The sequence below is a fragment of the Panulirus ornatus genome, chromosome 10, assembly GCF_036320965.1.
Source record: "Panulirus ornatus isolate Po-2019 chromosome 10, ASM3632096v1, whole genome shotgun sequence".
Classification (NCBI taxonomy): domain Eukaryota; kingdom Metazoa; phylum Arthropoda; class Malacostraca; order Decapoda; family Palinuridae; genus Panulirus; species Panulirus ornatus.
Window position 1 is genome coordinate 15,757,928 of NC_092233.1, and position 26,660 is coordinate 15,784,587.

Here is a 26,660-nt window from a genome sequence, read left to right on the forward strand (position 1 = left end):
AAGATTTCAAGCCAGGAGATCTCTTTCCTTTATGACACTTTGTTTGATAACATTACACTTAGACCTGACGTGACACAGTAAAATCATCATTACACTTAGCTAAACCTGACGTGACACAGTAGTAACGGGCTTACAGCACAGCACTCGGGTAATGAGCTTACAGCAGTAACGGCTTAGAGCACAACACTCGGGTAACAGGCTTACAGCACAGCAGGGCTTACAGGCTTACTGCAGGGGACACCACTTACCTCGCTGGGCTAGAGAGAGAGGAAACAAATCTCAGTGGGTGTAGTGGGTACAAGTAAAGACAAGCGTTCACCCTTGCTGCTATACAATGCTACCCTTGATCGGCTATGGAACTAAGAGCAATTCTGATTGGTTGGAGGGTCCCAGAGTCTCGGCGTAGTCACACTCCTCGTCTTCTTGCGAACGTCAGCAGCAATGACATACAGTGGTGAAATATCCCGCAGCTGACCCCACGCCTCGACCTGGCGCCTCTGATTCATACGAACATGTGGGCACACACACCATGTTCGTAACAATGGCCAGTGCCATACATCTCTTTGATGGCCAGCCAATAGGGCGTAGACCTAATGCCATTTCAGGACTAGTGAAACATGTCACTAACCCACCACAAGCTACTGAGTCCATTATTTCAGGACAGGGGATCATGTCACTGACCCACCCAGTCCTGGATTACAAAGGTCAGAGAGAATAATATGAGTCCAACCTAACCTCAACTCCACACCCAAACAATAATGGTCTCGCTTGGCCCAACTTAAGTGTATTTAGTGATGGACTGTCTATATTCCTATCTCATTCAATATTGTTCTGTGTCACCTCAACTGTAAGTTTATCTATATTGCTATACCCAAACTTTGCATCTAGGTTGTAGCTCATATTACCCATCATGATATTGTTAATTTGTATCACTTTTAGTGTTATCCCTTACTTTTTATGTGCTATGTATGTGGAATTTTCCACTTATTTCTTATATACATGCTGTCTGGGTTTTACATTCATATCAGAGTTTTGTGACACATTCATTTTTTCTTTTTTGTATATTTCTGATGATGCCTCTGTGAAGGCTAAAGCTTGACTAAAATAAAATGGGCAATTTTGGGCAAATGGTGTTTTAAGTATCCACCTACACATAGAATAATATTGAGAAAATTAGAGAACACAGAAAATATGATTAATAACTCTAAAAATAAATTATACATTTCCTTTTTTCCATAGCCAGAGGTTGAACCATTATGTGACATTCATTTTTTTCATTCATTTCAAGCTAGAAGTTTCAGTTTTCTAAATTGTTTCTTGCATTTTTCATATGTATATATATGTATGTGTGTGTGTGTGTGTGTATGTGCGTATGTATGTGTATGTGTGTGTATGTGTGTGTGTATATATATGTGTATATTATCCCTGGGGATAGGGGTGAAAGAATACTTCCCACGTATTCCTCGCGTGTCGTAGAAAGTGACTAGAGGGGACGGGAGTGGGGGGCCAGAAATCCTCCCCTCCTTGTATTAACTTTCTAAAATGGGAAACAGAAGAAGGAGTCACGCGGGGAGTGCTCATCCTCCTCGAAGGCTCAGAGTGGGGTGCCTAAATGTGTGTGGATGTAACCAAGATGTGAAAAAAGGAGAGATAGGTAGTATGTTTGAGGAAAGGAACCTGGATGTTTTGGCTCTGAGTGAAACGAAGCTCAAGGGTAAAGGGGAAGAGTGGTTTGGGAATGTCTGGGGAGTAAAGTCAGGGGTTAGTGAGAGGACAAGAGCAAGGGAAGGAGTAGCAATACTCCTGAAACAGGAGTTGTGGGAGTATGTGATAGAGTGTAAGAAAGTAAATTCTCGATTAATATGGGTAAAACTGAAAGTTGATGGAGAGAGGTGGGTGATTATTGGTGCATATGCACCTGGGCATGAGAAGAAAGATCAAGAGAGGCAAGTGTTTTGGGAGCAGCTGAATGTGTGTGTTAGTGGTTTTGATGCACGAGACCGGGTTATAGTGATGGGTGATTTGAATGCAAAGGTGAGTAATGTGGCAGTTGAGGGAATAATTGGTATACATGGGGTGTTCAGTGTTGTAAATGGAAATGGTGAAGAGCTTGTAGATTTATGTGCTGAAAAAGGACTGATGACTGGGAATACCTGGTTTAAAAAGCGAGATATACATGAGTATACTTATGTAAGTAGGAGAGATGGCCAGAGAGCGTTATTGGATTACGTGTTAATTGACAGGCGTGCGAAAGAGAGACTTTTGGATGTTAATGTGCTGAGAGGTGCAACTGGAGGGATGTCTGATCATTATCTTGTGGAGGCTAAGGTGAAGATTTGTATGGGTTTTCAGAAAAGAAGAGTGAATGTTGGGGTGAAGAGGGTGGTGAGAGTATGTGAGCTTGAGAAGGAGACCTGTGTGAGGAAGTACCAGGAGAGACTGAGTACAGAATGGAAAAAGGTGAGAACAATGGAAGCAAGGGGAGTGGGGGAGGAATGGGATGTATTTAGGGAATCAGTGATGGATTGCGCAAAAGATGCTTGTGGCATGAGAAGAGTGGGAGGTGGGTTGATTAGAAAGGGTAGTGAGTGGTGGGATGAAGAAGTAAGAGTATTAGTGAAAGAGAAGAGAGAGGCATTTGGACGATTTTTGCAGGGAAAAAATGCAATTGAGTGGGAGATGTATAAAAGAAAGAGACAGGAGGTCAAGAGAAAGGTGCAAGAGGTGAAAAAAAGGGCAAATGAGAGTTGGGGCGAGAGAGTATCATTAAATTTTAGGGAGAACAAAAAGATGTTCTGGAAGGAGGTAAATAAAGTGCGTAAGACAAGGGAGCAAATGGGAACTTCAGTGAAGGGCGCAAATGGGGAGGTGATAACAAGTAGTGGTGATGTGAGAAGGAGATGGAGTGAGTATTTTGAAGGTTTGTTGAATGTGTTTGATGATAGAGTGGCAGATATAGGGTGTTTTGGTCGAGGTGGTGTGCAAAGTGAGAGGGTTAGGGAAAATGATTTGGTAAACAGAGAAGAGGTAGTGAAAGCTTTGCGGAAGATGAAAGCCGGCAAGGCAGCAGGTTTGGATGGTATTGCAGTGGAATTTATTAAAAAAGGGGGTGACTGTATTGTTGACTGGTTGGTGAGGTTATTTAATGTATGTATGACTCATGGTGAGGTGCCTGAGGATTGGCGGAATGCGTGCATAGTGCCATTGTACAAAGGCAAAGGGGATAAGAGTGAATGCTCAAATTACAGAGGTATAAGTTTGTTGAGTATTCCTGGTAAATTATATGGGAGGGTATTGATTGAGAGGGTGAAGGCATGTACAGAGCATCAGATTGGGGAAGAGCAGTGTGGCTTCAGAAGTGGTAGAGGATGTGTGGATCAGGTGTTTGCTTTGAAGAATGTATGTGAGAAATACTTAGAAAAGCAAATGGATTTGTATGTAGCATTTATGGATCTGGAGAAGGCATATGATAGAGTTGATAGAGATGCTCTGTGGAAGGTATTAAGAATATATGGTGTGGGAGGAAAGTTGTTAGAAGCAGTGAAAAGTTTTTATCGAGGATGTAAGGCATGTGTACGTGTAGGAAGAGAGGAAAGTGATTGGTTCTCAGTGAATGTAGGTTTGCGGCAGGGGTGTGTGATGTCTCCATGGTTGTTTAATTTGTTTATGGATGGGGTTGTTAGGGAGGTAAATGCAAGAGTTTTGGAAAGAGGGGCAAGTATGAAGTCTGTTGGGGATGAGAGAGCTTGGGAAGTGAGTCAGTTGTTGTTCGCTGATGATACAGCACTGGTGGCTGATTCATGTGAGAAACTGCAGAAGCTGGTGACTGAGTTTGGAAAAGTGTGTGGAAGAAGAAAGTTAAGAGTAAATGTGAATAAGAGCAAGGTTATTAGGTACAGTAGGGTTGAGGGTCAAGTCAATTGGGAGGTGAGTTTGAATGGAGAAAAACTGGAGGAAGTGAAGTGTTTTAGATATCTGGGAGTGGATCTGGCAGCGGATGGAACCATGGAAGCGGAAGTGGATCATAGGGTGGGGGAGGGGGCGAAAATTCTGGGAGCCTTGAAGAATGTGTGGAAGTCGAGAACATTATCTCGGAAAGCAAAAATGGGTATGTTTGAAGGAATAGTGGTTCCAACAATGTTGTATGGTTGCGAGGCGTGGGCTATGGATAGAGTTGTGCGCAGGAGGATGGATGTGCTGGAAATGAGATGTTTGAGGACAATGTGTGGTGTGAGGTGGTTTGATCGAGTGAGTAACGTAAGGGTAAGAGAGATGTGTGGAAATAAAAAGAGCGTGGTTGAGAGAGCAGAAGAGGGTGTTTTGAAGTGGTTTGGGCACATGGAGAGGATGAGTGAGGAAAGATTGACCAAGAGGATATATGTGTCGGAGGTGGAGGGAGCAAGGAGAAGAGGGAGACCAAATTGGAGGTGGAAAGATGGAGTGAAAAAGATTTTGTGTGATCGGGGCCTGAACATGCAAGAGGGTGAAAGGAGGGCAAGGAATAGAGTGAATTGGAGCGATGTGGTATACCGGGGTTGACGTGCTGTCAGTGGATTGAATCAGGGCATGTGAAGCGTCTGGGGCAAACCATGGAAAGCTGTGTAGGTATGTATATTTGCGTGTGTGGACGTATGTATATACATGTGTATGGGGGGGGGTTGGGCCATTTCTTTCGTCTGTTTCCTTGCGCTACCTCGCAAACGCGGGAGACAGCGACAAAGTATAAAAAAAAAAAACTCTAAATATGCTGCCATTTAACCATTTACATATATCTCTGATGCCTGTTCCCATCAGGAACTTCCTCAATGGGGTGGCCACAGCAACATTCTCTCCATAAATAATGAACTCCAGTGCCATTTCTTAGCCTTTAGTGCCCCACAATTAAAAGGCAATTGGGAGAATGCCAGTCTAGTGCAGTATTTGCAGAGACTGCTACTGACTACTTCTACATAATGTTTCTACCAAACAGTCCTACCTGAATGTCCCTTACTAATGTTTCTATCTATTGCTCCTACCATTTTGCTCATTTTGCTCCTACCATTTTGCTAGCCACAGGAAAATCTAGAGTTACAAAGAATGAGCTGTGAGATAATGGTCAGGTATTGTGTGTGACTGGGAGAGATATACTGCATATTTGTGGAAAGAATGCAAGCAGTCCATGAGTAGGTGAGGCAGAAAGAAAAGACAGGCACCTGGGTCAGAGGAGTGCAACTTCAGAACCAATAAAGTGCTGGGTCACTATGCAGCTATCGCTAATCCTATTGATACCCAGGTAGGTAGTAATGGTAATATATTTCCCTGGTTGTTGGCTGACTACCAGGTACTTCCTACCTACAATTCTTGGATATGCTTTCGTATTCAATTCTATGTACATTAGAGAAAACCTACTCCCAGCTTACACTAATATATCTATATGTGGTATCCTGGAGTTGACATGCTGTCAATGGACTGAACCAGGGCATGTGAAACATTCGGGATAAACCATGGAAAGGTCTGTGGGGCCTGGATGTGGACAAGGAGCTGTGGTTTCAGTGCATTCCACAAGACAGGTAGAGACTGAGTTTAAACGAGAATGTGGCCTTTTCTGTCTGTCTCCTGGTGCTACATCACTGACACGGAGTGGCAATGCTGTTTCCTGTGGGGCAGGGTGGCACTAAAAATGGATGGAGACAACTGAGTATGAATATGTACATGGGTATAAAAGTATATGGCTGTGTGTGTGTATGTAAATGTATGTATACTGTTCGACATTGCATTATGCACGGGGGAGCCAATGGATAAAAATAAAGATAAACTATTCTCTAGTTTTATCTATATACACTTTTAATAGGTGATTGGCTTCCCTTTCCTCTTTATACATTCTTGAAGGCATGAAGGCACTGATTCTGCCAAGTTCTTGAAAAGCTGTGGGTCCAAATTGTGCCACTTTTCATAAATGGCTACCTCAAGCTTGAGGACAATGCTAGTACTCTTCCCTGAAACTCGGCGCCTAATGATGCTCCACAAGCTCTCTATCGTATCAATATCTGGGCTGTTTCCTGGCCAATCATTGATGAAGTTGATTCCACAGTCAGTAAGCAACTGCTTCACAGATTTTGCCATATGGCAAGGAATGCCATCCTGCATGGACACATACACATGGCACTTCTGAAAACAGTTTGATAAATAGTCCATCAGTAGCTCAAGTAGTTGTGCTGATTCATGGTTTGATGTTTGAGCAGTATGACGAGGTCATCAATTCCATAATGAGAAAGACAACCCTATGCCATGAGAGAATCAGGGTGTGTAACACTACTGAAAGTGTACTGGGGATCAAGAGGGGTCACTCACACAGCGCCGATAAACATGCCACCTTGGTTCCCAGTCACAGAAAACATGGCTTCGCCCCTTTCATCGCTGCATGATGCTTGATAACCAGAAAAACTTAAGTGTTCTGGCTGTGAGGGATAGTGAGCTGGCATTGGTCATAAGATTATGAGTCGTTTCTCTCACACTTAATATAATGCAATATCGAGGTGCGTATATGTGTATGTGTTGATATGTATATGTATGTATATGTAGGTGTATGAGTGCGTATGCATATCTGGGTGTATATGAGTGGATGGGTCTTTCTTCATCTTTTTCCTGGTGCTACTTCAATGACGTGGGAAACGGCAATCAAGCATAATAAATAAATAGTATCTATTTATCTTTATCATACTTTGTCACTGTCTCCCGCATTAGCGAGGTAGTGCAAGGAAACAGATGAAAGAATGGCCCAACCCATCCACATACACATGTATATACATACACATCCACACACGCACATATACATACCTTACATTTCAATGTATACATATATATACATACACAAAAATATACATATATACACGTACATAATTCATACTTGCTGCCTTTATTCATTCCCGTCGCCACCCTGCCACACATAAAATGACAGCCCCCTCCCCCCCGCACGTGTGCGAGGTAGCGCTACAAAGAGACAGCAAAGGCCACATTCGTTCACACTCAGTCTCTAGCTGTCATGTATAATGCACTAAAACCACAGCTCCCTTTCCACATCCAGGCCCCACAAAACTTTCCATGGTTTACCCCAGATGCTTCACATGCCCTGGTTCAATCCATTGACAGCATGTCGACCCTGGTATACCACATTGTACCAATTCACTCTATTCCTTGCACACCTTTCACCCTCCTGCATGTTTAGGCCCCAATGGCTCAAAATCTTTTTCACTCCATCCTTCCTCATCTAATTTGGTCTCCTACTTCTCCTCCTTCCCTCCACCTCTAACACATATATCCTCTCTGTCAATTGTTCCTCACTCATTCTCTACATGTGGCCAAAATTCAACTATTTCAATACACCCTCTTCTGCTCTCTCAACCACACTCTTTTTATTACCACACATATCTCTTATCCTTTCATTACTTACTCCATCAAACCACCTCACATCACATACTGTCCTCAAACATTGCATTTCCAAGACATCCACCCTCCTCTGCACAACCCTATCTATAGCCCACACCTCGCAACCATATAACTTTGTTGGAACCACTATTCCTTCAAACATACCTATTTTTACTCTCCGAGATAATGTTCTCGCCTTCCTCACATTCTTCAACGCTCCCAGAACCTTCGCCCCCTCCCCCACCCTGTGACTCACTTCTGCTTCCATGATTCCATCCACTGCTAAATCCACTCCCAGATACCTAAAACACTTCACTTCCTCCAGTTTTTCTCCATTCAAACATACCTGCTAATTAATGAAGTACATGAGACTTACTGTAGGTAAGTTGAAATGTGCTTCGAATTTTATGAAGCAAATCACCTCTGCTAGAAGGGAGCCTTCACATGAGATATGCTTTGCCGCTCAACGCCACCAGACTTTAAAGAGTACGACCAACCACATGAAAGTAACTGAACATTTTGCACTGCCAGAAATATGTAAGCCACAAGACGCTACAAAACGTAGGGTGGGAGAGGTGGGCATGTGAAAGCTCCCTTCTAGCAAAGGTGATTTGCTTCATAAAATTTGAAGCACATTTCAACTGACCTATGGTAAGTCTCATGTACTTCATTAATTTTACGTCAGCAAATCACACCTCTGCTAGAGGTCACTTTCCCATGAGGTTTTGAAGCCATGTGGGTGTCGTACTGTAGACATGCAAAGAGGAGAAATGATACAAGCAGTAACCAACTGCAATATAGTAAGAAACTTACATAGCCATGGACCAGGTAACAAGAGACAACATCTATGCAAACAAAAGGAACAGACTATTGAAGGACAGCATCTTGGAAAGGATCGTGACTCGGGACAATCTCCTTGTCATAAAACTTGGCAAAAGTGGCAGCCCTGGACCACCCAGCCCTTGCCATGATGTGTCCAATCGGTAGAGCCATGGCTCTGGCTTTCGATGCAGCTGCAGGCCGAAAACTGCCCGCTGAATACTGGCTGGAGTCTACGCCTGACAGAGAAAGCACTGTTAGAATCCACCTTGCAACAGTGTCCCTCGTTACATGCTTGTGGGGCTTGATAAAACTTAGGAGTAACTTCCCATTCTCCTGATGAACTCCTCTGTCCTAGCAATATACACTGTCAGAGTTTCACACACACACACAATCTAATGTCAGTAGAGTATGCTTTAAAGGTCACAAACCGCACATTGAACTTTGGCCTGCACTGTTTAATAGTTTCCCCTAACCAAACGCAAACAGAAGCCTGCCCAAAACTAATATTCCTCAGCAACAAGCAATGCAAAGTTTGTATCTGGCAGCCTGCGTAAGTGCCATCAACATCACAAGCTTGTGTTAAATCCTTTAAAGAGAGGGAGGACAAAGGATCCATGGCACGCAGATGCTGTAGCACCTGCTGAACATCCCAAGTTCTTGTATACCTAGGGACAGACGGCTGCAAGTTAAAAACTCCCTTTAAGAACCTGGTGACAAGAGGATGACTGCCTGCACTGCAACCATCCACAGTAATCCCTAGGGAGGAGAGTGCACCCCTGGCAGTGTTGAGTGAAGTATAACTAACACCTCTGTGGAAAGTGACAGACAGAAAAGTCACAATATTAGTTACAGTGGGAGCAAAGGGATCGATGTTCCGGCTACCACAAAACTGTAACCACCTGTTAATATGTGGCTGGTACTGCCTCGCAGTCGCAGGTCTCCAGGAGGCAAGGATGATGTCCGTACCTGCCTGAGAAATGCCACTGTCTCGCAGACGTTGCCAGATAAGAGGCAAGCCATCAGTCGGGTGTGTCGGAGAATGGGGTGTTCCTCCTCCGTCAATGGGTGACGCAAGACATGTGCCCCCCTCGGAATCAGCCGTGGTTCCTTAACCAGCAAAGTGAGTAGAGTCCCCATCCAGGGCTGGGACGGCCAGAGAGGCAATACCATCCACCCCTTCGCTGACTCTGCTCGAATTTTCTGTAGGCACCTGGGAATCAGCGCAAAGGGTGGGAAAAGGTAGAGTAGTTCAAACTGATACCAGCAGATAGAAAAGGCATCAAAATGTTCTGCATCTGGGTCAGGTTTCCAGGAGCAGAAACAAGTCACTTGAGCATTCAGTCTAGAAGCAAAGAGAACAATGCTCGGAACCCCAAATACTTCAGAGAGGGCCCTAAAGAGTTCTTCATTCAATTTCCACTCATGGCTGTCATTGAATGTCCGCCAAAGGTCACGGCAAATGTCATTACACAGTGAGGACCGTGTGCCGCCCATTTCATTGACATAGGTCACCGCCGTTGTGTTATCACAAAACACCCAAACATGTCGTCCATTGAGAAGAGATGCAAATGAGCGCACTACCAGGGAGATGGCTTTGAGTTCCTTTGCATTAATGTGCAAGGCAGATTCTGATAATGACCATCTCCCATTAACTTTTTGTTGATTGAGGTGGCCACCCCAACCTAAATTTGATGCATCAGTATACAGATCCAATTCTGTACCCTTCCGAAAAATCTGTCTGGTTTGCAATGCAATGTGAGATACCCACCAAAGCAAGTCCAATCTCATCTCATGAGTGACCATCATCCACTTGTCAAAGTTACCTTTTGCAACTCAACGCAGCAATCTTAGCACATCCTAACCGCCTGTAATGCAGTTTCCCCATCTCTGCTGCTGGAACGGCTGCAACTAATAGCCCAACAACTCTGGCCACATTCCGAATTTTGGCTCTGTCACTATGTAACAATTCCTCACAGCATTGTAGTATCTTGTGTATCCTACGATCAGGTAATGTCACTGTAATAGTCTCAGAATCTATAATGTTCCCCAAATACTCCAAGCGCTTAGTGGGGACCAAGACAGATTTGCTTTCGTTAAAACAGAAACCTAACTTCTTGAGCAAGTCAACAGTGGCACGCACACTCTCACAACATCCAAAAGTGCAGTGACAAATAAGAGTATCATCAATGAAACTCTTGATGATATGTCCCTTCTCTCTAAGGACAGCAAAAACAGGTTTCATTAATTTAGTGAACAGACGGGGACCATCCACAACCCCATTAGGGAGACACGTGAAGTGATAAATTTTTCCTTGCCACTTGAAACACAGAAAGCGTTGTTGCTCCTCAGCTATCTTAACAGAATAATAGGCGTGCCGCAAATCGACAGAGGCCATGAAGACACCGCTGTTAACAAGACGAACCGCCTGCTCAAAATTTTCCATCTTTAAGTGTTTGTACTCTAAAAATTTATTAAATTTTTCCAGGTTAAGGATCATCCTAAACCCACAACCTTCTTCCGTCTTAAGAAAATAGGGGAAAGAATCTGCCCCTCCTGTCTCTGGGTCTCCTTGATAACCCCCAGACTCAAAAGCTGTACAATTTCCTGGCAAACAATTTCCTTTTCCTCGACATTAAACACATACTCAACTTCTTCAGCAAATAAAGGAACAATGTTAGCAACATCAATATCTAAATGGCAATGCTGAACAATATCTAAAATATTTGGATCACTGGTAATAGCATGCCACTCATGTACAAAATAGTGAAGTCTGCCAGCTTGAAAAGGGTGACTCACCTCAGTTACTGCCAGGGATTGTGACCCCGGCCTCGGGAATTTTTTGTCTCAGGACCCTTCCATGAGAAGGATTGCCGGTGCTCACTCCGGGGACCATGCATGCGTTGGCCATATGGATGAAACCTGGCCATAAAACCCCTGTATGGCAGTCTCCCAGAAGAGCCCCTAAATTTGCCAGGACCGAACTTCGAGGTAGAGAGCAGTTTCCTTGGAGCAATCTTAGTCCTTAACTTTTCAGACTCCTCAATGTGCTTGGCTGAGAGTGAGACATCATCCCCAAACAGAAGACGAGTCATGGGCACCTTGTCTGAACAGAGGTGAGCATACTTGTGGTTAATTTCACGCTTGATGATGAACTGGCGAGCCAGATTATTCTTGTGATGAGCATGACCCAGGAATGCCAGGGCACCATTAAGCATGCCCACTTCCTGGGCAACATCTGGTTGGCTAGTCTGGGCGACCTTGTCAAGCAGTATGAGTGACTTAGTCAAAATTGTGGCAGCCTTAATAATGTCTTTCCCAACATCCTTCAAATTATCCTTATACTCCTCCTCTCGCAAGCCGTGAGCAAATACATGGTTAACCATATCGGCAACATGCTGGTCAATGCCATCAGACACCTCATCCACAGGACCGTAAGCCCTGGCGCACTGCAGGAGAACACTGTCAGGCCGCCCGTCAATCTGAGAGACACAATCATCACTGGAAAGGGAATGCTCAGCTGGAGTAAAGCCCGAAAAACCCATGGGCGAGCGCCAGGGAGGCACCACCTGGCTAGGAAGGCCAATGTTTACATTGGCAGCCGCCACGGTGTCATTAGCCCCCTGGCTGGGGCCTAAGTTCCTTTTCTCCTTCAATTTCTCCACATCACCACGTAAGGCAGCCAAAGCATCCATTACCATGTTCCAGGGCGGCGTAGATGCCTCACCCTGTGAGATAGAAGGCAAGGAACGTGTGTGCTGGGAAGCAGAGTCACCGCCACCACCAGTGACGTGACCATGGGGCCTATTGTTACCAGCCTAAAGAGCCTCCCGCTGAGAAGGGCTGCTCCTGGAGCTAGTCCTATGCGAGGAGTCTTTCCTCACATGCCTGGCATGTTCAGTATCGCCCTCCTTACTCGACCTTTGTGTGCCCGGGACATCTGACATGGCAGCGGCGATAGCAAGGCGGCGGTGCAGGTCAGTGTGGGAGTCATCAACTCCACAAGTGCATCAACAACGCACTTCTCTCCCCGCTCCTTAACGGATCATGGGTGGTGTTGCAGCCAGCCCCAAACTGGGTCACAGGCTGTAGCAAAACCTTTCTGCTTCAGAGGGATCACGGGAAGAATGCTGCCAAGCTCGCAGCTGCAGAAAACCGTCTGGACGGCGCGAAGGAAGCACAGCAACTGGTGGCGTGAAGCGGCAAAGCGTATCTCAAGGGAAAGCGACCTCCAGCAGAGGTGTGATTTGCTGACGTAAAATTGACTTGTCCCTCTACCCTACTGTACCTAATAACCTTGCTCTTATTCACATTTACTCTTAACTTTCTTCTTTCACACACTTTACTAAACTCAGTCACCAGCTTCTGCAGTTTCTCACACAAATCAGCCACCAGCACTGTATCATCAGTGAACAACAACTGACTCACTTCCCAAGCCCTCTCATCCACAACAGACTGCATATGTGGCCCTCTCTCCAAAACTCTTGCATTCACCTCCCTAACAACCCCATCATAAACAAATTAAACAACCATGGAGACATCACGCACCCCTGCCACAAACCAACATTCACTGGGAACCAATCACTTTCCTCTCTTCCTACTCGTACACATGCCTTACATCCTCGATAAAAACTTTTCACTGCTTCTAGCAACTTGCCTCCCACACCATATACTCTTAATACCTTCCACAGAGCATCTCTATCAACTCTACATATGCCTTCTCCAGGTCCATACATGCTACATACAAATCCATTTGTTTTTCTAAGTATTTCTCACATACATTCTTCAAAGAAAACACCTAATCCACACATCCTCTACCACATCTGAAACCACACTGCTCTTCCCCAATCTGATGTTCTATACATGCCTTCACCCTCTCAATCAATACCCAAACATATACTTTCCCAAGAATATTCAACAAACTTATACCTCTGTAATTTGAACATTCACCTTTAACCCCTTTGTCTTTGTACAATGGCACTATGCAAGCATTATGCCAATCCTCAGGCACTTCATCATGAGCTATACATACACTGAATATCTTCACCAACCAGTCAACAACACAGTCACCCCTTTTTTAATAAATTCCACTGCAATACCATCCAAACCCGCTGCCTTGCCGGCTTTCATCTTCTGCAAAGCTTTCACTGCCTCTTCTCTGTTTACCAAACCATTCTCCCTGACCCTCTCACTTCGCACACCACCTTGACCAAAACACCCTATAACTGCCCCCTTCACCGATATTCCCATTTGTTCTCTTGTCTTATGCACTTTATTTACCTCCTTCCAAAACATCTTTTTATTCTCCCCAAAATTTAATGATACTCTCTCACCCAACTCTCATTTGCCCTCTTTTTCACCTCTTGCACCTTTCTCTTGACCTCCTGCCTCTCTCTTTTATACATCTCCCAGTCATTTGCACTTTTTCCCTGTAAAACTCGTCCAAATGCCTCTCTCTTCTCTTTCACTAATAATGTTACTTCTTCATCCCACCACTCACTACCTTTCTAATCTGCCCACCTCCCACGATTCTCATGCCACAAGCATCTTTTGCGCAAGCCATCACTACTTCCCTAAATACATCCCATTCCTTCCCCACTCCCCTTATGTCCTTTGTTCTCAACTTTTTCCATTCTCCACTCAGTCTTTCCTGGTACTTCCTCACACAAGTCTCCTTCCCAAGCAAACTTACTCTCACCACTCTCTTCACCCCAAAATTCTCTCTTCTTTTCTGAAAACATCTAGAAATCTTCACTTTCGCCTCCACAAGATAATGATCAGACATCCCTCCAGTTGCACCTCTCAGCACATCAACATCCAAAAGTCTCTCTTTCGTGCGCTTCTCAATTAACATGTAATCCAATAACGCTCTCTGGCCATCTCTCCTACTTACATACATATACTTATGTATATCTCCCTTTTTAAACCAGGTATTCCCAATCACCAGTCCTTTTTCAGCACATAAATCTACAAGCTCTTCACCATTTCCATTTACAACACTGAACACCCCATGTACACCAATTATTCCCTCAACTGCCACATTACTCACCTTTGCAATCAAATCACCCATCACTAAATCCGGTCACATACTCCCACAACTCCTGTTTCAGGAGTAGTGCTACTCCTTCCCTTGCTCTTGTCCTCTCACTAACCCGACTTCACTCCCACGACACTCCCAAACCACTCTTCCCTTTTACCCTTGAGCTTCGTTTCACTCACAGCCAAAACATCCAGGTTCCTTTCCTTAAACATGCTACCTATCTCTCCTTTTTCTCATCTTGGTTACATCCACACACATTTAGACACCCCAATGTGAGCCTTCGAGGAGGATGAGCACTCCCCGTGTGACTCCTTCTTCTGTTTCCCCTTTTAGAAAGTTAAAATACAAGAAGGGGAGGGTTTCTAGCCCCCCACTCCTGTCCCCTTTAGTCGCCTTATACGACACGTGAGGAATGCGTGGGAAGTATTCTTTCTCCCCTATCCCCAGGGATAATAATAATAATTTTACCTTTTATCTAAGATTATTTAGTTCACAAATTGATTCATTCAAACTTTAGCTTTATCATAAGATTCCATAGTTCCTTTTTACCTTTTATCTAAGATTATTTAGTTCATAGATTGATTCATCCAAACTTTTGGCATCTTCGTCAGCAAGTGCTGCTTTACCTGTGACTCGAACACTATGCAAGCTACATCTTTTAAATCTACTGAACCAACCATGACTTGCTGTGAAGTACTCAAAGTAATCCTCTCCCGCTTGCTCCTTCAAAGTCTCAAAAAGACTTCTAGCCTTCGCCCGAATTGTTAGTAAGCTTAGCGGTTCACATTTTTTAATTTGATCTTCCACCCACAGCATCAACAACTTTTCCATTTCATGGATGGGCCCTTGTCGTTGCTTTGTTATTATCAAAAGACTTCATACTTGCTAAACTTTTCAGTGCTTCATGTTTAATACAAAAATGGTTTAATCCAGCACAAAATTCATTATTCACTTGAATAATGTGCATTTACTGAATGGTAACTGATAGCAAGAAGTGAAAGATGATGTGATGTACAGAATGCCAGGATTGTATATGATATACACGTAGTCATTAGCACTGGCTGACATGTGGTCATATGCAATTTTTAAATTTACATACATTTTTTCATTCATACTTTTTCCAGTCGTATGAACAGGTGGTCGTACGTCAACAAGCATTTGCATAAACATGTATATATCTATACTCACTTGCCTTCATCCATTTGGGAAGAAAAAGGTAAATGTTTGAATTACAAGGCATAGGTAGGTTCAGTAGGGTTGAGGGACAAGTTAATTGGGAGATAAGTTTGAATGGAGAAAATCTGGAGGAAGTGAAGTGTTTTATATATCTAGGAGTGGTCTTAACAGCAGATGGAATCATGGAAGCAGAAGCGAGTCACAGGGTGGGGGAGGGGGCGAAGATTCTGGAAGCGTTGAAGAATGTGTGGAAGGCGAGAACATTATCTAGGAGAGCAAAAATGGGTATGTTTGAAGGAATAGTGGTTGCAAGGCATGGGCTATATACAGGGTTGTGCAGAGGAGGTTGGATGTGTTGGAAATGAAATGTCTGAGGACAATATGTGATGTGAGGTGGTTTGATTGAGTAAGAAATGAAAGGGTAAGAGAGATGTGTGGTAATAAAAGGTCTGGTTGAGAGAACACAAGAGGGTGTGTTAAAATGGTTTGGACACATGGAGAGAATGAGTGAGGAAAAATTGACAAAGAGGATATATGTGTCAGAGGTGGAGGGAACAAGAAGTGGGAAAACAAACTGGAGGTGGCAGGATGGAGTGAAAAAGATTTTGAGCGATCGGGGACTGAAAATACAGGAGGGTGAAAGGCGTGCAAGGAATAGAGTGAATTGAAACGATTTGGTACACTGGGGTGGATGTCCTCTCAATAGATTGAAGCATCTGGGGTAAACCATGGAAAGGTCTGTGGGGCCTGGATGTGGAAAGTGAGCTGTGGTTTTGGTTCATTACACATGACAGCTAGCGACTGAATATGAACAAATGCAGCCTTTTTTGTCTGTTCTTGGCGCTACCTCGCTGGAGGGTGGGTGGGTGGGGATGCTTTTTCATGTATGGCAATAGGAAAGAATGAAGGGAGCAAGTATGAATATGTACATGTGTATACATGTATGTCTGTGTATGTATATGTTGAAATGTATATGTATGTATATGTGCGTGTGTGGGCGTTATGTATATACATGTGCATATGGGAGTTGGGCCATTCCTCGTCTGTTTCCTTGCGCTAACTTGCCGACGCAGGAGACGGCGATTAAGTATGATACAGAAAATAAATAAATATGTTGAGTGTACTTATGACAAGATTTTGATAAAGGCAAGGTTAGCATGTAGCACTCACCAGAGAAATATCTTGAGTTACAGATTTGTGTCAAGTGTTATATAAGAGATGGAGACACTGTATATTTGTAGACTAAATGCCAGCAGTCCACGTGTGGGTGAGGCAGAGAAAAAGACAACCTGACCCAAAGGAGTGGACCTTGACAGCCATTGAAGTTCTGGTTCACTGAACAGCTGTTACTAGTAGGGAGAAAAAGGCTGGGGAGGGGTTAAACTGGGGTAAAATTCCTTTCACTAGAATGATGAAAAGGTAAAGCTTACCTCGAAAATATAATCACGAAACAAGAGCTGAACCATTTGATAAGCTCTCTTGTAAAAATCTTTCTTTGTACCCTGGGAAAAACTTCTGTCTGAGAACACCAGACATATATAATGCCAGCTCCATGAACAAACACGAATGACCAGATAATCTAGCAACTAATGAAGTCAAGAGATGAATGTAATATATTCAAAAGACATTCAGGTATTGAAAGCTAACTGGCTAAGTGCTGAGGCCTGTCATGATATGCAAGGAAATTATCAGATATCTTCCATAATTTCTTAAAGTACAGAATATTGTAACACAAGGGGACATTAACATAAATATGGAGCTTCCCTTACGAACTTATTCAATACAAAACTTTCAAAGGAAATTACTCACCAATAACAATATTAAAGAGCTGGTCTATCCTTGTGGTAGTATATGTGTGGTAGAGAGCTGTCATATACGTTTGATTGAGGTTGTTGGCTACCATAGTCTGAACTGCCATGTCTGCTGAAGGAAGCTGACCACGACCCCCACAGTAAACAACTTCCAACCAACCAATAACTACATTCTCCACCCACTGTAATAATAAGATATATCATAACAGCATTTTACTTTGACACAAAAGTATGTAAAAAGAAATGGAATAAAGCAAAACACTGATTGCAACTGGATAAGCACTGAGAAAACAAGAAGAATAGAGCAGTGTCATTCTAACAATCATCAAAACAAAGCTAAAGGACTGAGGCAAAGGGAGGCTGCAGTATATGAAGTAAAGAGGGACAGATTACTGTGACAAAACAGGTGTGAATAAATGATAAAGAGAATGTCACATAGACAATGGGATTGTTACTAAATATGTATGTTACAGCTATAGCTGATTAATCTTTCTTTTATACTTTATCTTTTTGTTGTAGACTCCAGTCATGAACAAAAATCCACATCAAGGCTGGGCCTTATCTGAAATATAGAGGATCATTATTTTTTTTCTTTAAAGCTGAAGGCTCCAATCACAGACAAAAGTCCACATGAAACGGAAAATGAAAAGACAAGGGAAAGTATTTATGAATTATGTCTTTTAAAATGTGCCAGGTTATAATTATCAGAAACATAAGAAGGTAAAGGGTTCCAAAGCTTTGAGGTGTAAGGAAAGAAACAATTATTAAAATGACCCACCCTTGAGTTGTCACTGGGCCACACCGTAATCATGTGATGCAGTGAATTACGAAGTATTGCATGGTCTAGCTAGTGGTGGGGGAACACTAGCAGCCAGCACTCTGGAGTAAAAACTAGAGTAATACCAATAGAAGAAGGAAAGTGAACTAACACTATGGAGAAAGGCAAGGGAGGCAAGTTTTGAAGCTAGCCTGGAAGACCTTATAAGTCAGACCACTTTCGACTTAACTCAGTAAAGTAAGGATGTAGAACCAGAATCACCCTAGATATGTGAACAGTGCTCCGTACAACAACGAATGAATCCTCTGTACAAATAGATTAACTGTTCAGAAGAAAAGAAATTGTGACATCTAAACAGGCTTGCAGTTTCTTAAAGGAGAGGATGACACAGTAATACCAAGAATGTTCATTAAGTCGGGATGGAATTACACAACCATCAAAGGAGACACAAGATTTATAAGAAGCTTTCAACAGAGAGACAGGTAGAAACTAGGTATTGGAGGCATTAAACTTAACTAGATTCTGTTTACCCCACTGAGATATCCTGTCCAATTCTGAGTTCAATGAGGAAGTTGCGTCAAGACTAGAAGAAAATCAAGTGAGAGAAGGAGCAGAAATGAATGATGTGGATGAATGCAGCATTGAGTCATCAGCGTATGAGTGCACTTGGTTATTTGTAGAAGAGAGGAAGTCATTGATAAAATGGAGGAAAAGTGTTGGGACAGGACAGAACTTTGAGGGACATCACTGTTAATGGAGAAAAGGGTGGAAACTGATCCATTAACAACCAAGGAGATAGATCAGCTGGAAAGAAAGCTAGATATCAAGGAGTAAAGTGAGGGAAGGAAGCCAAAAGAGGGGAGCTTAGATGTGAGAGCCCAATGCCACACCACATCAAAAGCTGTGGATATGTCAACGGAAACTACATAAGACTCTCCAAAAGTTTTTAGGGATGATGACCAGACATTAGTAAGATTCAAAAGAATATTACCAGTGGATCTCATCTTATGGATGCCATACTGGTAATCAAAGAGAAGGCTGTGAGACTCAAGGTGTCTAAGGAAATAGGAGTTGAAGAGGGATTCAAAGACTTTGGAAATGGTAGGTATCAAAGCAATAGGACGAGAGCAATAGGACAATAGTTAAAGGGGTCAGAACAGTCAATACATGGTTCCAAGGAGGAAAAGTTTTGTTTTCTAAATAGAAACAGAATAGATGAGCAAGCACAAGAGCAAGCTCAGATGCACACTCTTTCAGTGTAAGGGGATGGATGCCATAAGGAACCATAAAAGCCTTGCTTGTGTCCCGAGAGAGAAATGCTTTTTGGACAATCCGAAAGAGATTATGGGAAGAGGCATTGGATTAGTAAGAGGAGCATCAGGGGGTGAAGGAATGTTAAAATCATCCAAAGTGGAGTTAGAGGAGAGGAGAAACGGGAACCAAAGAGAGCTGCTCTGTCTACAGGGGAGGCAGCTACAGTACTGTCAGAATTGAAAAAGGAAGGAAAGGTGGAGAACAGAAATCATTAGAGATATACCCTTTGCTAAACACCAAAAAGACCTATCAATGGATGACATGGTGAGGTTATTGCACTTCTTTTGAATAAAGAAATGCTTTGCCTTACAGATAACGTACTTGGGATGACTATGGGCAGTGATAAAAGGTGAATGCAAGTCAGAGGAGGGTGAGTTTTTCCAAGCCCAATATGCCTGGTTCCATGGATGAATGGCCTCAGAACAGGAAAGGTGGAACCATAAACTAAAAGAAGAGGCTGTCTTAGAGGAAGAGAGGATAAATCTTCCACAAGAATACCCTCTGCTAAGCATATGGAAGAGACAGAGGCATCCCCACATATAAGAAAGTAATCCAACTAAGGAAAGTCAGAAAAGAATTTATTTTAGATATTCCAGACAGGTTTGTTTAGGTACCTATACTTATGCTTAGAAGGGGCTGCTGGAGGGGTAGGTGCCATTAAAATATATAAATTTTGAGAGTGTGATCAGATGAACCAACTGGGAGCAAGACTGTGATGGATGGGGGATGGGGTAGAGGTGAAAAACAGCACCAGAATATTAGGAGAGTGGTCACAGCAGTCCATAATATGGGTAGGGTTGGAGATGATTTGCTCTAAATCACTGAGATTGGAGACTGTGAGGGCTCCAATCCCTCCACCATCCATATGAAAGGAATTCAACCATTCCCTATGGTGAAAATTCAAATCCCCAAAGTAGAGGATCTCAGCTTGTGGATGAGATAATGCTAGTCTCGTGGCAGGAGTTTAGATGTTAAAAGAAATGTACAAAATTTATAAAATTCGGAGAGCAATAGGCAAAACTGAAGAAAAGTGTGGTAGTTGGGAAACAGTCCATCAGCCAGGTAACATCAAAGTTAGGGGACTCAAGGTCCTTGAGGAATGCAACAGTGCGTTGACATTAGAATAAGCACAAACTCCACCTTTGAATTGGAATTGTGAGTGGAGACTGTAAGTGGATCTGAAAAAGGGGCTAATAAGAATATCATTAGACAACTGTGTCTCTGAGAATAATGAGAAATTTGGAGAGGTACTAAACAGATGGTGTTCAACAGAAGAGAGGTTACTAGAGAGACCATACCATGCATTTTGGTACAGTGAAAAGAAAAAGAAAAAGGTCTTACAGAGAGGAAAAGGTTATGATTGGGGCCGGTACTACTACTGTGTGAGCCCTTCCTGTCACTGGCAGTAATGTAAGGTAGAAGCCTGGAGATTCATAGGCCTCCATGATGACAAGGACTGTGGGCCATAGATTTGTTGGACTCTATCATAATTATACTTAAAAACATTTGAGACGACAGTGCTTACGTGAAGAAAATAAGCGAGCTGTGATTACATGTACGGTGCTTGTAAGGAGAGGATAGCAGGACAACCCCAGCAGTCCTGTTTTGATGAGACAGAAAGTAAGTCCATCAATCCTAACATGGAAAGTGTAAGATGGTTCTGGGCACCACTTCAATGTTCCTCAGTCAGGACAGTGGTACCACGCTGGGCAATTGCTGTCAACACCCTACTGTCCAATGGATTGTTCCAAGGGTAGGAGACAAGATATTCCTTGAGTTAGCTGGGGTATTGGGAGGGGCCAACACACTACCACCTGAGCACTCCCTCTTGCTCCCAGTAGTCACACAAAAAAGTGCAGTCAGATGAGATCCCTTAAATTTGCAGGGATTATGGAAGGGACCATTACTCTGCTACCTGAGCCCTCCCTCACACAGGCAACAGAGTTTGAAAATATATTCACAGATGGTTTGTGTCTTGGTATTGAGCTATGCCCACCAAAATCTTCCCTCTCTAAGCAGCTCTGTAATGTTTTGGTCTAGACAAATAGCCAGTTCAACGGTTAAGGGCAAGCATACATCAGTCTTATCAGTACCATACCTAAACAGTAAACCTTGATCTCCTGCCTTAACATCATCTACATAGCACCCACTGTGAACCCTTTTAGCTATTTCCCCATACTGTTGCTCCAGAGCCAAGAGAACATTGCAAGTCTTGTAGTGAAAGCCCTTGCAGGAGTCATCATAACCAATTTTCTTAACTCTGTCACATACAACCTGTTGCCAGTCCATATGTGGTGATCTCACCACATATGAGAATCATTCCAGACTTTGTACAAGTTTCACAAGCAATGCTTGCATCAGGATCCTGGCTAAGATGGGCATCCATGATGGCATAGATGACCTATTCAGTCTTATGGGAGAAGAGTTTTACATTTGTGATGCCCTGTCTCTTAAGCTTATGGCCCTTACTGACCCCTAACTGCCATTTCCACCCTAGATTCAAATTCAGCACAAAAAATATTGCCAATACTGAGATTATCAAAAAAACTGATACAAAAATTGCAGGTATTAGTTCAAGGTATTTAATAGCCCAAGTATCTTTGTGTATTAAAATTAAAATATAACATGATGAAATGCTTCTATACCAGAAGTTACCATGGAAAATATCTCATAATGCTTCCCCATGCATACAGATACCCATTAAATATGATACAAATAATCACAAGAATCTTTGAATACTTCATTACAGCCCTTTAGTGACCCATAAACACCATCTCAACTCCAGAGTCATATTCAGCTTGAAACACAGTCCTAATACAGAGGTTATCAAGGAAGTCTAAAACCTTTCAAAAAATAACAGAAATTGCAGGTACACATTGAGCCTCTTTAATTCAGTAACCCTGGGACCCAGCCATTGCCAGACCACAGAAAAGGCCGGAAATCAGAAATTGACCCCTAAGGGAATCCCTTATGTAAATATTTGCCAAACTCCTAGTCATGCCAGCTCATTCCACATACATATTGCTGAGTTATCAAAGATAGAACAAAGCTTAAAGCAAGAAATAATACAACCATCAAAGCTTCCAAACAAGGTTTTTATTGTTACATCAGAAGTACCCCAAGATGGAAACTCCACAATATCCTGGGCAAGGGTTTTTCATGGTATACGACGCCAATACAAGGCAGATTTATCAGCATTATACACTTGTTCTATGGCAAGTTTTCTGCTGCCAGTGTGCAAATTCATCCACAAACTTCGTTGCAGCTTTGTGACAAGTAGTAATAGAGAACTGGAGGTTTTATCAATTATATTAATACAAACTTACACTAGAAGCTTCCGTGCCAGTACTGCACTTTTCAAGATACACACTAAGTACTGAAATTCCATTTATATTTATCTATCTATTTATTATACTTTGTCGCTGTCTCCCGCGTTAGCAAGGTAGCGCAAGGAAACAGATGAAAGAATGGCCCAACCCACCCATATACACATGTATATACATACACGTTTACACACATACATATACATACCTATTTTGGAAAGGATCACAATTTGCGTGTGATCAAGATATTCCTATGAGTCCATGGGAAAAATGAAACACGAAAAGTTCCCAAGTGCACTTTCGTGTAATAATCACATCATCAGGGGAGATACAAGAGAGAAATACAACAGTCAGTTGATATATATCGAAGAGACAAAGCTAGGACGCCATTTGGTAAACAATCACATGTTTACCAAATGGCGTCCTAGCTTCATCTCTTCGATGTATATCAACTGACTGTTATATTTCTCTCTTGTGTCTCCCCTGATGATGTGATTATTACACGAAAGTGCACTTGGGAACTTTTCGTGTTTCATTTTCCCCATGGACTCATAGGAATACATACCTATACATTTCAACTATTCTTTTACAAGTAAAAAAAAAAAAAAATCAACGTATACATACATATACATACACAGGTATATACATATATACACATGTACATATTCATACATGCAGCCTTATTCATTCCTGTCGCCACCCCACCACACATGAAATAGCATTCCTCCCCCCCCCCACGAGGTAGTGCTAAGAAAAGACAAAAGGCCACATTTGTTCACACTCAGTCTCTAGCTGTTATGTGTAATGCACCAAAACCACAGCTCCCTTTCCTCATCCAGGCACGACAACTTCCCATGGTTTACCTCAGACACTTCACATACCCTGGTTCAATCCATTGACAGCACGTCAACCTCGGTATACAACATTGTACCAATTCACTCTATTCCTTGCTCACCTTTCACCCTCCAGGATGTTCAGGCCCTGATTGCTAAAAACTATTTCACTCCATCCTTCCACCTCCAATTTGGTCTCCCACTTCTCGTTCCCTCCACCTCAGACACACATATCCTCTTGGTCAATCTTTCCTCGCTCATTCTCTCCATGCAACCAAACCATTTCAAAACACCCTCTTCTGCTCTCTCAACCACACTCTTTTTATTACCACACATCTCTCTTACCCTTTCATTACTTACTCCATCAAACCACCTCACACCACATATCGTCCTCAAGCATTTCATTTCCAACACATCCACCTTCCTCCGCACAACCCTATCTATAGCCAACGCCTCGCAACCATATAACATTGTTGGAACCACTATTCCTTCAAACATACCCATTTTTGCTTTCCGAGATAATGTTCTCGCCTTCCACACATTCTTCAACACTCCCAGAACCTTCGCCCCCTCCCCCACACTGTGACTCACTTCCGCTTCCATGGTTCCACCCGCTGCCAAATCCACTCCCAGATATCTAAAACACTTCACTTCCTCTAGCTTTTCTCCATTCAAACTTACCTCCCATTTGACTTGTCCCTCAACCCTACTGTACCTAATAACCTTGCTCTTATTCACATTTACTCTCAGCTTTCTTCTTTCAAACACTTTACAAAACTCAGTCACCAGCTTCTGCAGTTTCTCACATGAATCAGCCACCAGCGCTGTATCATCAGTGAACAACAACTGACTCACTTCCCAAGCCCTCTCATCCACAACAGACTGCATACTTGCCCCTCTCTCCAAAACTCTTGTATTCACCTCCCTAACAACCCCATCCATATACAAATTAAACAACCATGGAGACATCACACACCCCTGCCGCAAACCGACATTCACTGGGAACCAATCACTTTCCTCTCTTCCTACTCATACTCATGCTTTACATCATCGATAAAAACTTTTCATCGCTTTCTGCAACTTGCCTCCCACACCATATACTATTAATACCTTCCACAGAGTATCTCTATCAACTCTATCATATGCCTTCTCCAGATCCATACATGCTACATACAAATCCATTTTTTTTCTACATATTTCTCACGAACATTCTTCAAAGCAAACACCTGATCCACACATCCTCTACCACTTTTGAAACCACACTGCTCTTCCCCAATCTGATGCTCTGTACATGCCTTCACCCTCTTAATCAATACCCTCCCATACAATTTCCCAGGAATACTCAACAAACTTATACCTCTGTAAATTTGAACACTCACCTTTATCCCCTTTACCTCTGTACAATGGCACTATGCATGCATTCCGTCAATCCTCAGGCACTTCACCATGAGCCATACATATGATGAATATCCTCACCAACCAGTCAACAATACAGTCACCCCCCTTTTTAATATATTCCACAGCAATACCATCCAAACCTGCCACCTTGCTGGCTTTCATCTTCTGCAAAGATTTCACTACCTCTTCTCTGTTTACCAAACCATTCTCCCTGACCCTCTCACTTCATACACCACCTCGACCAAAACACCCTATATCTGCCACTCTATCATCTAACACATTCAACAAACCTTCAAAATACTCACTCCATCTCCTTCTCACATCACCACTACTTGTTATTACCTCCCCATTAGCACCCTTCAACAATGTTCCCATTTGTTCTCTTACGTACTTTATTTACCTCCTTCCAAAAAATCTTTTCATTCTCCCCAAAATTTAATGATACTCTCTCACCCCAACTCTCATTTGCCCTCTTTTTCACCTCTTGCCTCTTTCTTTTATACATCTCCCAGTCATTTGCACTTTTTCCCTGCAAAAATCATCCAAATGCCTCTCTCTTCTCTTTCACTAATAATCTTACTTCTTCATCCCACCACTCACTACCCTTTCTAATCTGCCCACCTCCCATGCTTCTCATGCCACAAGCATCTTTTGTGCATCCCATCACTGCTTCACTAAATACATCCCATTCCTCCCCCACTCCCCTTTGTCCTTTGCTCTCACCTTTTTCCATTCTGTACTCAGTCTCTCCTGGTACTTCCTCACACAAGTCTCTTTTCCAAGCTCACTTACTCTCACCACTCTCTTCACCGCAACATTTTCTCTACTTTTCTGGAAAACTCTACAAATCTTCACCTTCGCCACCTCAAGATAATGATCAGACATCCCTCCAGTTGCACCTCTCAGCACATTAACATCCAAAAGTCTCTCTTTCAAGCGCCTATCAATTAACACGTAATCCAATAACACCCTCTTGCCATCTCTCCAACTTCCATACGTATACTTATGTATATCTCTCTTTTTAAACCAGGTATTCCTAATCACCAGTCCTTTTTCAGCACACAAATCTACAAGCTCCTCACTATTTCCATATACTACACTGAACACCCCATGTACACTGCCAAATTACTCACCTTTGCATTCAAATCACCCATAACTATAACCCGGTCTCATGCATCAAAACCGCTAACACACTCACACAACTGCTCCTAAAACACTTGCCTCTCATGATCTTTCTTCTCATGACCAGATGCATAGGCACCAATAATCACCCATCTCTCACCATCCACTTTCAGTTTTACCCATATCAATCTAGAGTTTACTTTCTTACACTCTATCACATACTCCCACAACTCCTGTTTCTGGGGTAGTGCTACTCCTTCCTTTGCTCTTGTCCTCCCACCAACCCCTGACTTTACTCCCAAGACATTCCCAAACCACTCTTCCCCTTTACCCTTGAGCTTCGTTTCACTAAGAGCTAAAACATCTAGGTTCCTTTCCTCAAACATACTACCTATCTCTCCTTTTTTCTCATCTTGGTTACATCCACACTCATCTAGACACCCCAATCTGAGCCTTCGAGGAGGATGAGCACTCCCCGCGTGACTCCTTCTGTTTCCCCTTTTAGAAAGTTAAAATACAAGGAGGGGAGGGTTTCTAGCCCCCCACTCCCGTCCCCTTTAGTCGCCTTCTACGACACTCAGGGAATGTGCGGGAAGTATTTGTATGTATGCATATATATGTGCATATGTATGTGTATGTTCA

At 42.9% G+C, this 26,660-nt stretch overlaps 2 protein-coding genes across 2 annotated transcripts in view; both read right to left on the bottom strand.

Moving 5' to 3' along the window:
* mr (anaphase promoting complex subunit morula) overlaps positions 1-26,660 on the bottom strand; it is a 208,873-nt gene that overhangs the window by 145,955 nt on the left and 36,258 nt on the right. The window contains exon 7 of the mRNA XM_071665551.1: positions 17,249-17,432. Coding sequence (XP_071521652.1) covers positions 17,249-17,432 — 184 coding nt within the window. The remainder of the gene's footprint in view (positions 1-17,248; positions 17,433-26,660) is intronic.
* On the bottom strand, positions 4,998-10,344 carry LOC139750801 (uncharacterized). The gene has a single exon (XM_071665552.1). The coding sequence runs from the start codon at positions 10,030-10,032 to the stop codon at positions 9,073-9,075; it is 960 nt and encodes a 319-aa protein (XP_071521653.1). The 5' UTR covers positions 10,033-10,344; the 3' UTR covers positions 4,998-9,072.

Excerpts from the sequence above, each read along its gene's own strand:
- LOC139750801 (XM_071665552.1), bottom strand. The coding sequence starts at position 10,032 with ATGATGGTCACTCATGAGATGAGATTGGACTTGCTTTGGTGGGTATCT.